Source organism: Lotus japonicus, chromosome 1, assembly GCF_012489685.1.
Source record: "Lotus japonicus ecotype B-129 chromosome 1, LjGifu_v1.2".
Lineage (NCBI taxonomy): Eukaryota > Viridiplantae > Streptophyta > Magnoliopsida > Fabales > Fabaceae > Lotus > Lotus japonicus.
In genome coordinates, this window is record NC_080041.1 from 104,661,471 (window position 1) to 104,673,035 (window position 11,565).

Here is an 11,565-nt window from a genome sequence, read left to right on the forward strand (position 1 = left end):
CAATAAATTGAGTTTGAAGTACTCATGACACACTTTAACAAAAAAAAAAAAAGTACTCATGATATCGGTTACCATTAGCCTTCATGGAATATTCAACATTTCTTGTTTTGTTAATGGCATTGCTTCGGTACCTTCTGAAAATAAGAGGATTCAGTACCTTGCAGATTAGTTTTTAGACAACAAAGGACTTAGTTGCAATTTTAAAAGATTTATCAAAATAAAACCATGACAAATGAAAGCAAAGAGTAAGAAACCTTCTATTTATTTTTGTTCCTTTGACCACCAGTCTCCACGGGGGGAAGAGACCCCACGTGACTAATCTAGCTCGTGATACAATAGTGATGTCCATGACCACAAATGTATTATTTTTTACCTCAGAGAGGATCGAACCCGGGCTAGAAGCCTAGGCGAAATCCCTTAAGGAAACCTTTTATTTTGAAAGAGTACTAAAGAAAATGCATTTTTAATTAATATCCTAAAGACAATGTTAACATATAATCAGACCCAAAAAGCAGTCCCTCTAGCAAAATCACCCTTTGTAATAATAAAGAGACACACATAAAATCAAACTTCATAAAAACACTTGTTCACAAAATAAAAGAACAACACTCTCCTAAATTATCTCCAAGAGTTTTTTGGGTAAAAAATTATCTCCAAGAATTTGTCTGAACAGAATGACAAAGGGTCATAACTCATAAGTATCACACATTTTTCAGCCCATACCACAATCAAAACCTGTAAGAAAAAAAAAAACTACCTTTTGCAAGCAAAACGCTGCGTTTCACAGTGAACCGTGTGCAACTGCAGGGTGTTGTAGGTCTCTGATTTTCCAGTTAGCCCTCAACCGTCATCAGAAATCTGCAATCCAAGGATCCAAAATCCACACACTTTGATTCTTCAAATTCCCAAATTTTCAATTGGTATGATTTCATTCATTCCCTTCAATCCAAATTTAGGGTTCTGATTTTTCCCCCAAACTCATTTCCTTCTTTCTTTCATTTCTGGTGATTCCAATGTGTTTTATGCATTTTTTGGTTTAAAAATTCAAACTTTTGTGGCGGTTTGATTCTTGAGTTCCCTTGCAGATTCTGGGTATCAACCATTTTGCAGGAAGTCTTGGATTAGAAGAAAATGGACACTCATAGTGCTGAAGAAACTGATGGGGTTGATGTTGATGTTGTTTCATCCAATGGAGAGATGGTTGAAGATCAGGGTAATGGTACTAATGCAATGCTAACGAGTCTGGAATTGAACCTGGCATGTTTCTCTGAGAAAGTTGTAAACTTGAGCATCTTTGTGATGCATTTGGAAACTTTTGAGGGTGAATTGGAGGCCTTGTTTCTGGATAAAGAAGACAATATGGATGTTGATTGTGTTGGAAAGGGTCTGGAGTTTGATCTGTTATGTGGGGTGTTGGGTTCTGAGGTCAGAGAATTGGGTGTGTTCTTGGACACCCTTCATGCTGAGTATGCTGATGCTCAAGAGAGGGTTTCTTGTAATAATCTCTTGGAGGAGAGGCTGAGTGATTCTGAAGAAAGTTTGAAGCAGTCTGAGGAGCAGTTTGATGAGATTAAGAAGCAATATTCTAGCTTGCAGAAGACTTTGTCTAATTATAAGAGGGAAGAGAATGGTATGTTGAGGATCTCATTGATTTGGTTATTTATGTAGTTCTTTCTTTTTACAGTTACATATTGATTGCTTGTTTTATTTGTTTCATGATTTTGTCTTTTTTCATTAAGTTGTCAGGAGCCCCATTTTATGGGGTCCACTTCAATTTCCATGTGAAATTGTTGGTGTAATGCAGTGGGATCTCATCTTATGCATTTATGGAATTCTTCTTTTATTAGAAAATGAAAGAATAAATAAAGGAAGAAACAACTCTGAAGAAAATTGAATAAATTTGCTCAAAATGGCTGGTTCTTGATTAATATTTGATCAATTAGAATATCTTTATTTGAATAATTTTCCATTTTGATACATATTTTTTGGGGTGTGGGGTGATTTTCAATAACAGGTAATGTTGAAGAGGGTGGAGATGTGGTTGAGGATGATCAGTCTTTAAATGTAAACACAGGAAAACAAACTATTGAGCAACAAAGGAATATTCTGAGGATGCTAGAAAAATCTTTAGCAAATGAAATGGATCTTGAGAAGAAATTTAGTGACTCAAAGCAAACTGAAGAAAAGCTAAGACGAAGGATTGTTTCTCTAGAACAAGAGATAATTCTTATGGAGGAAGAAGCAACCGAGGTTTGGGAAAAATGGTTTGAGGCAGACAATGCATATGAGATCCTGATGGGAATTTCAAAAGAACTGTTAGGCAAACTCCAGATTTCTCAGTTCAATTTGAATGGTTTGAGGCAGCGCGAATTTGATCTTAGAGCTAAGCTAGGATCTTCTACAGAACAATTGAAAGAAACTGACAAGGTGAGTTCACTTGAGAAGCAGCTAAAAGAAACTGAATGCCAGCTACTGAATGTGAAGGCCTCTGCTGATAATTATCAGGAACAATATAATTTTTTGTCTTCTGAAATCAGAGACATGAAAAACCTTGTTAGTCAACTGAAAGAAAATGTATCAACTGCAGAGAGTCGGGCTAATAATGCCGAAGCTCATTGTAAATCATTGACAGAGACTAATGAAGAGCTCAAGAAGGAGCTGACTCTTTTGAAAGATGGTGGCGGCACACCTGAGATTGTAGAGTCGCTTGAGAAGCAGATGAGAGAATCGGATTTACAACTGCAGCATGCAGTAGCATCTGCTGAAGCTAGTCAGGAGAAGCAGAAGATGTTGTATTCCACAATTGATGATATGAATCATGTGATGGAGGATCTTAAGTCAAATTTTTCTAAAGCTGAGAGTCGGGCTGATAGCGCTGAGGAGAAGTGTATCATATTATCCGAATCAAATGCCGATTTAAATGAGGAAATAAACTTCTTGAGGAGTAGATTGGAGTGCTTGGAGGAATCACTGCACCAAGTGGAGGAGTCGAAGATGGCAACTGCAAAGGATATTGGAAAGAGGACCAAAGTTTTCAAAAATTTGGTAACACAGCTTGCTCTTGAGAGAGAGCGTCTCAATAAGCAGGTAAAGACCAAGCTCTTAAATCCTTGATATCTTATTTCAGGACACTAAATTGTAAAGCCATCCTGACATGTGATAGCAGGGCTTGTTTATAGGCTACTAGGATTCTGGTGCACATGATGTTTGATTTGATTATTTCTTGCTCATTAATCTGCACAAACATCTGGGATTTGACATGGTATGAATCGATCTGCATCGTGTAATAACCTAATGTTGCATTTATTTAACTTTATACGAAAGTACATGATGCTTTTTTTGCTGGGTCAGTTTATGAATAACAATGGAACAAGTATGGCCTTTTTATTTTTTTCCTCTTTGATTTTTTTCACTTTCCACCTTTAGATTTTGACTAGTTTCATATTTGCTATGTGAGGAGTTGTTTTAATTTAAAGATAATCAACTTGATAGAAAATTCGGAGAAGATGATTTAGCAGTATGATACATGGCTAAAGTTGATGCATATGTATTTTCCAATATACTCATTAGATCATTTAAGTCATCTTGATTGAGGGGTAGAAAAATAAAGAATAAGTAGAAAGACTTGAAAACAACCAAACCTGCTTGAAAATTTTGAATTGTGCTGAAAGCCTGGAACGTGAATATCTCAGGGGAAATTCTTTTGGTATTAAAAACCAATCTTAGCTAAAGATAAACTGAAATTGTTATGGGCTTTATTATACCATTTCATGTTAATTGAAATTGTTGTACTTCGTATGCAGCTGTCTTCCTTAGCAAGTCAGAACAAAATTTTGGTAGTGAAGCTAAAGCAGACATATAAAGATCCTTCTCAAGAAGTTGGTGTGACTTTGACCACTGACCAGGAGGTTGGTACTTCAAACTTTTATTAACATTCTTTTATTTGTACATGTAACTGATACTGTAGAATCTCTTAAGCAGTTAACTCATAATAAAAAAATTGTTAGTCAAAAGATGTTTGCTCTCTCTAGCTAATTCTTTCAAAACTAGTACATGCTCTAAAATGATTGTCTGGATAATAGTTGGCTTCATAAAACAAACGAAAGGACAAATTACCTGATCTTTCTCAGAACAGCAAATGTTATAGCTATTTCTAAAATCATATTCTTGATACAAAAAATTTACTTTGCTGAAGTAATGGTAATGTTTTTTACCATGGAGTTGCCTTTGGGGACGAGTGGTGGATTTGCTAGTTTTAGGGTCATACTATTACTTCTGCAAGGCTTCATCAATTGTATGTGGTCTTAAGATGTGTGGTGGAATATGTTATATTGCTTTTTAATTATTGCAAGCTCCTCATATGTGGTACCAACATATTTCCAAGATATAAAGTCTCACCTCGTATTATTGGTTAGCAAATGGGAAACAACCTTTTAGCATAAACTATGTGGTTTCTTGGTTAACAAGCTTTGCATAAGTGTGCTACATCATTTTTATTAATTTTTCACAATGGGCTACATCGATATCTTCAGTCCTCACAATACAATGTGGATAGCAAAATAAACACAAGTACATATTATGATCTTTTCTTGTGTTAGCATCTACTTCTTAGTAGAGTTCTGATCCAAAGAGAATGAGTTCACTGAAATTTTATTAGATCTACTTGTTTGTTCCTTCCAATGTTTCCATTTTTTCCCTATATTGTGCTTGATTTATTTTGGCAGGAAGTATTATTGTATTATATTATTTATACTTCAGAGTGAATATGACATTTTTGCTGTCAACCCACTTTCTGAAGTGTATAACGATTTTCAGATAAATGAGGATTTGAAATTTTTAAAATAAAAATCACATGGAAGAAATTTTAATGTTTGCTCCTATTTTCCTGGCCCAGGTGGACCGGACATGGAAAAATTTATCTGCCAATGATAATGAAGTGAAAGTTGCAGATTCAGTGCCAGATGTTGAAACTGTGAGGAGAATAGATGCAGGAGCATTGAATTTTAAGCATTTATTCATATCAGTGTTTGTCTTGCTGCTTTCAGCTGTGGCTTATCTGTATTTCAAGGACATGGGTTTTGATGCCAGTTTATGAATGGATTATCTTCAGGAATTTATGCTTTTTTTTGGAAGGTAAGAGGATGCTATTCTGATCTAGGTAGGGATTTAGGGAATGAGGGGTAGAGGGACGGAACCCCCTACCTCAGATATACCATAATGCTTGGTAAGTAGGGGAGGTGCCACTAGGTTACAAGGCCATTGATGTTGTAGCTTTTAATACAAAGCAGTGTAGTAACCAAATTTTGTTCTAACTGACAATATATTTCTTATGAGGTAGATATGGTCTTCTTTCCTAACAAGTTTTAGGACTATTCTGTTCTTTGATAACCATATCATGATCTTTTTTTGGTGTACTATCTTTATCCTTTCCAGTTTCCACTAGTGGGGTATGTTAAACAGTAAATTGTTTTGAAGAGCCTATTTAAAGGTATATTTATCACTATCGTGCCAGATGTAGACAATTCCAACCTTAAATCCCAGCCAAAGCAAAAAAATTCACTTTTATAATGCAACAATATATTAACATGTTAAAAGAAAGAGAAGCAGTACAAAATATGATCGAGAGATCACAGGTATAATGATATTCAATTAAAGATTTTGACTCAGGGTCTTGAACAATGGCATAGTTAATAGCACCTAGGCCATGAAAGGTGACATGAACTTACAGAATTAGAGATCAATACTTGGAGCTCTCGAACTGATTGACAAAGCTTGCCATTAACTATAACCCACCTTCAAAGTTCAAACTAATATATCTTGAGCAATTTGCTCGTCTCACTTCATAGGCATACCAGTCGAACAACATGAGAAACAATTTTCATCAAACAAACTCAATATAGAAGGAATCAAAGTTTAGTTGGGAACAACATTTTTGATGCCACTACTTACATCACAATTTAGCTTTGGATAATATGCAGATGCAAAACTAGCGGAAAACTGTGCAAGTATTTGAACTGCTTAAAATAAATGGAGGACTTGGATCATATAACAGACATTGTTGATACTCAGGAACAGGGTTGATTGGCTTAGAATGATGATGGGAGAAAAATCAGAATGAATATACATTCTTCGCCAACATCAAATAAAATCACTGGTAACGTTCTGGTTGAATATATAGAGATTTCTGTACATCCATATCACAGGCTCAAGCCTTGATAACAATTTTTCAGTATACATAGAAAAAGCAAAAAATGATAACAAAATCATGATTTTAATCCATTTGTAAGTCTTATATAAGTTTCGGTGCTAGAGAACATACTGTATGGTCTGTCAAGCTCAAAGTCAAGTTTAGCTAGAGTATCATTGCTGAAAAGTTCCCTCCATTTAAATCTACCCACTTGTTCCCTTTGATGGTTTGCATGAATCTGTTCGTATCAATCCCATGATATGAGAATGAGTGTGGCTTATAAAATAAAGAAAAGAACCTTAAAGAATGTAATTCAAATATGTCATTTTTTTTCTTTTCAAATATACATTCACAAAGCTTGGATCCTCTCCTCCAGACCACCTTCAGCTGCGTGTATATTGCTTGTAACAAATCTGCGCGGATGATGAATATCCAAGGTGATCAGATTGCTGGATAAACCATCCAAACCCTTGGTGTACCCCTAAGAGGCCACCATAGCCAGCCAAACTCAGATTTCCTCAAGCAGTCCCATCCATTTGAGGGCCAAAGTAACACAATTAACCATTCAATGCAAGGGAATCTAGATGTGAATCAGTGCAACTCAAGCCACCATTCATTATAAGGTAATCATGATGCCAATCTCGCTTCCACTTTTCCTTCAATAGCATGTTTGGAAATCCTCTATAATTGATTCTCCGGCCAGAGGGTGCTAGAATTGATTTTGATAAAAAATAAGCTGATCCAATTATGCTACAAGTTGGTCACATCTTGCCTGCCCACTGCTTTAGAGTTACTGCTGCTTTCTTCTGAAATCATTCTGGCATTATCTCACACTGCATATGCTGATGGTTTTGAGCCCCTCATGTGGATATTGTTCTTCCACTTCCTCATCAAGCATGAAATCAATATCCGCAACATTTCCATCCCACTTCATTTCATCCACAAGTAAATGAGTTTGCTCATATATTTCTTCACATCTAGGATGTGCCTTGTCTCCAACAAGAAATGCATGTACCTCATCTCTTACCTCAATCCAGCTACAACCTGGCTCCTTCTTTAACTTACAGTCCTTCATTATACTTCTTATTTTTGCAACCTCATCCCAAATCCCTGCATTAGCATATACATTTGACAGAAGAACATAAGCAGAAGAATCTTGAGGGTCCAACTGCAATAAAGAATTGGCTGCTTTTTCTGCTACTTCTACATTCCCATTCATCTTGCAATTACTGAGCAAAGTTCTCCAAATTACTTCATCGGCTTCAAAAGGCATGCTTTCAATAAGCCTCAAAGCTTCATTTACTTGGCCTGACCTCCCTAGTAGATCTACCATACATGAATAATGTTCCATTTGGGGATCTAAACCATAGTGACTTTGCATTTCCTCAAAGTAACACAGCCCTCTGTCCACATAACCCATATGCGCACAAGCTCTGAGGACTGAGATAAAAATTGTATGGTTTGGTTTCACATTCTGAAGCTGCATCTCTTCAAATAATTTAATGGCGTCTTCTCCAAGACCATGGTATGCATATGCACAAATCATGGCGCTCCAAGTCACATAATCACGCTTAGGAGCCTTCTCAAACATTAGCTGGGAATCCTGCATATTTCCACACTTCGAATACATATCTACAAGAGTGCTGGCTATATAAACATCTGATTGCAACTGTAGCTTTAAGATTAGTGCATGAATTTGCTTTCCAAGTTCAATTGTAGCCAAATTAGCACAAATATCAAGAACTGTAGCATATGTGAAGTTGTCAGGCATTACACCCACTTCCAGCATCCGAGAAAAGTGCCTTAGAGCATTTTCACCTTGCCTCTGCAATGAGAATCCTGAAATGATTGAATTCCAAGAAACAATAGTTTTCTCTTCTATCCTGTCATGAATCTTTTCTGCCTCCACTAGCATTCCGCACTTGCCGTACATATCAACAAGGGCACTGCCGACGAACCAGTCCAACCCCATTCCCGACTTAATGATTCTTCCATGGATCTCCATACCATAGTTTAAAGCTTTCTGACCAGCACATGCCTTTACAACACTACCGTAAGTAAAATCATCAGGTTCCATCGTTGACCGCAGCATTGAAACAAAAAGTGAAAGTGTTTTTACAACTGCTTCATTTTGCTCATGAGCTGCAATGATTGCATTCCAAGAGACAGCATCCTTTCTTTCCATGTCATCAAATATTACCCGAGCTTCCATCAATTTTCCACATTTTCCATACATGTCTAAAATAGCATTTGCAACACAGATATTAAACTCTAATCCACATTTGACTGCTAATCCATGTAGTTGAATCCCCTGCAAAAGGCCTTTGATTGCTGAACAAGCAGTCAGAGCACCAGACAAACTGATGTCATCAAAGTTGTGACGAGACTTCTGTAAAGATTGAAAAATTTCTAAAGCTTCAAGACCTTGATGTTGCCTAGCATATCCCCCAATAATAGCATTATAAGATTGCCGAGTAGGATAGGGTAGTGCGTCAAATATCTTTCGAGCATCAGCCATTCTGTCACATTTTGCGTACATGTCTAATGTAGCAGTTCCCACTATACTATCATATCCAAAAGCAGACTTTAGAGCGTGACCGTGCAACTGCGTGCCCAATTTAAATGCAGATAATCCTGCACAAGACCTAAATGCACTAGCATAGGTTGATTGACTCACCCCCAAGCCTGCTTTCAGCATATCATTATACAGTTTTAGTCCTTCAATAAACTTATCATTCTGAACATAGCCTGCAATTACAGCACTCCAACATACCAAATTTCTTTCCGGCATTTCACAGAAAACCTGATAAGCATGGTCAAGTTTCTTACACTTCGAATACATATCTACTAGAGCACTACCCGTCACCACATCACCCTCAAAACCCATCTGAATAGCAAGACAGTGCACCTGGAGCCCTAAACCATGGTCTTCAACACCAGAACAAGCTTTCAGAACAACGGCAAATGTAGCATAGTCATGTGGGATTTTCAGCGATCTCATCTCGATAAAAATTTCAATTGTCTTCCTATCAACGCCGTTGTGTAAATAGCAAGAGAGCAAAGAATTCCAGGAAACCACATCTCTCTCAACCTCAGGCATCGAGTCAAACAAAGACTGCGCCGATCCCATGTTTCCGATCCCAGCATACCCGGAAATCATAGTGTTCCTCGAGACTATATCCCTGTGGGGCATTCTGTCAAACACCATGGATGCATAATTCACATTAGAACATTTACAATAGAATTGAAGTAAACAGTTGGTAACATAGATAGTGGGCACAAAACCAGTTACTATCATCTGGGCATGGGCTTGTTGGCCAGGATTCAAAGCCTTAAGGTTGGAACATTTTTGGAAAATTTGGGAAAAGTTGAACTTTTTGGTGGGGTTCATTTCGTTTGAGGAAATAGAACAAAATGCATAAGAGGGTAGGATTTTGTTAGGTGAATTTGATGGGGAAGGGTTGAACCTTGCAAGATAAAGGATACGATGTAACATCTTGTGACCACTGTAGTGTAATATGCATGCTTTGGCGGGATTTAGATGCTTCAAAAGAATCAAAACAAACAATGGTTATTATTATTCTTACATTAAGAGTAAATGCAATGTGACTAGTAACGGTTGAACATTCATTTTGGGCCTGATTGGATTTATTCACCAGTATTTTCTATTGAGAGTATATTGTTCGGTTCGAGTGTGGTGAATGTCAAATACGGAAATATCTCATCAAGAGTGCAGATTTTAAGGATAGGATTCTCAACATTAGGAGTTCAAACATCCACTTTTAACTATTGTGACCGGCACTAATTGAGTATTTTGAAGTCTTTTTATTGGGAAGAATAATAATTTTTTAAGAGAGTTTAATTACTATGAACCGATAGTGTAAAGAAGTTTTACACATTCATTTAATTAGAATCCATCAATTTGTCATGTTATAATTAAATTTGAATTTAAAAATATTTAAAATGGAAAATGGAGAGATGTGATTAAATGCATGTGTAGAACTCTTTACACTGACCATACATACAAATTAATTTTTTATAAAATATTATTTAAATAATAAAATGAAAAATACAATTTTTTTTTACACAAACATCATCATTGGTTATAAAATCAGAAAATAAACATTTAATTTAGTTAAAATAAAAAAGAATGTACCTAAATATGTGACTTTAAATGATTGGATGTTTTCTTTCTGCCGTTAGCTTTTCTTGTTAAAAAAAATTATTGGATGTTTGAACCTCTGAGGTTGAGTGTTTGGTTCTTATGAGACATATTCTTGAGAAGACCTTTGACTTTAACCGTATCCGGGTGTTATAGGATTTTTTCAACTTGAGAATACCTATGGTTATGTTTATGTAATGGTGATCAAACTTTTTTTTTTGAAACTGTAATGGTGATCAAACTTAAACTCTTAAAGATATTCAGTGGAAAAACATTTAACTATAAAGAGAATACCTATGGTTATGTTTCATGTTGGGACTGATTTAAATTTTGCAAGTCTTTTAGCAGGGAAATAATAAACTAGACTAATTTGCTCTGGTGATCTGCAAATAGACCACATCTTTTGCGTGTCAGGAATCATTGAAATGAAATCAGAAATTAATGAACTTACTAAATGACAAATGTTATAAGAGCTCAAAAGAAGGTTAGTGTCTTAGTGATATTAAGTTTCATTTATGTCAAAGCAAAAGCACAAAGTTTGATTACATGTGCAATGCTCTCAATGATTAGATGGTCAAATTTATCATCTTCTGAGACAAAGGGAAAGCTACAAATTTAATTCAAGAAAGCAGCATTCGTGTGATTATAAAGTTTGAATGATGAAACCAACTTTTTGACCACATGAACTTTCTCAACTAGCCAGTGTCATCAGTTGCTACCATTGTTATAGCTACATTCACGTGAACACACTGTCCTGCCACTCCACAAATAGTATCTGCACCCTACTAACTACTAAGTGCATGTTTGGAAATCTTTCTACAGTTGAGTTTAAAAGAAAAAATCAATTCTGCCGATCGAGATGTTTCAGTGAGTAGCTTTTGGGTGCAAAATTGATTATGAAAAAAGAAAAATTGATCCAAACATGCTATAAGAATGTTTGAGCTTGGAATCATGAAAACAACCTAGACCAGGGGTTTAAATGAAAACCTTAGTGTGTTAAAACTGAAGTGCCTTAGATTGAAACTTTCTTGCAGCAAAATTCTCAGTGAGATCTTCTGGTAGATTTTCTTTACCTTTCCACTTTTCAAATTGGTTTTTTAAACCATAAAATTGGAGCATAGATACGAGAGAAAAACAAAACAAAGTTGTCATTTTCATAGTTTCATCAACCCTCTAATTCCATAGTGTCCACATTGTGAATCAAAGGGAGCACTCA

The 11,565-nt window shown here is 36.0% G+C and overlaps 2 protein-coding genes across 2 annotated transcripts; one reads left to right on the forward strand and one right to left on the reverse strand.

Annotated features, from left to right (window-relative positions):
• Window positions 1-784: 784 nt before the first annotated feature.
• Window positions 785-5,360, forward strand: LOC130728700 (WPP domain-interacting tail-anchored protein 1). Its single transcript, XM_057580246.1, has 5 exons — window positions 785-920; window positions 1,086-1,630; window positions 2,015-3,087; window positions 3,804-3,908; window positions 4,895-5,360. Exons 2-5 carry the CDS (start codon window positions 1,132-1,134, stop codon window positions 5,093-5,095), a joined length of 1,878 nt encoding a protein of 625 aa, XP_057436229.1. The 5' UTR covers window positions 785-920; window positions 1,086-1,131; the 3' UTR covers window positions 5,096-5,360.
• A 788-nt stretch (window positions 5,361-6,148) lies between these two features.
• On the reverse strand, window positions 6,149-9,747 carry LOC130728699 (pentatricopeptide repeat-containing protein At3g02330, mitochondrial). Its single transcript, XM_057580244.1, has one exon. It carries the CDS (start codon window positions 9,681-9,683, stop codon window positions 7,011-7,013), a length of 2,673 nt encoding a protein of 890 aa, XP_057436227.1. The 5' UTR covers window positions 9,684-9,747; the 3' UTR covers window positions 6,149-7,010.
• Window positions 9,748-11,565: the final 1,818 nt, after the last annotated feature.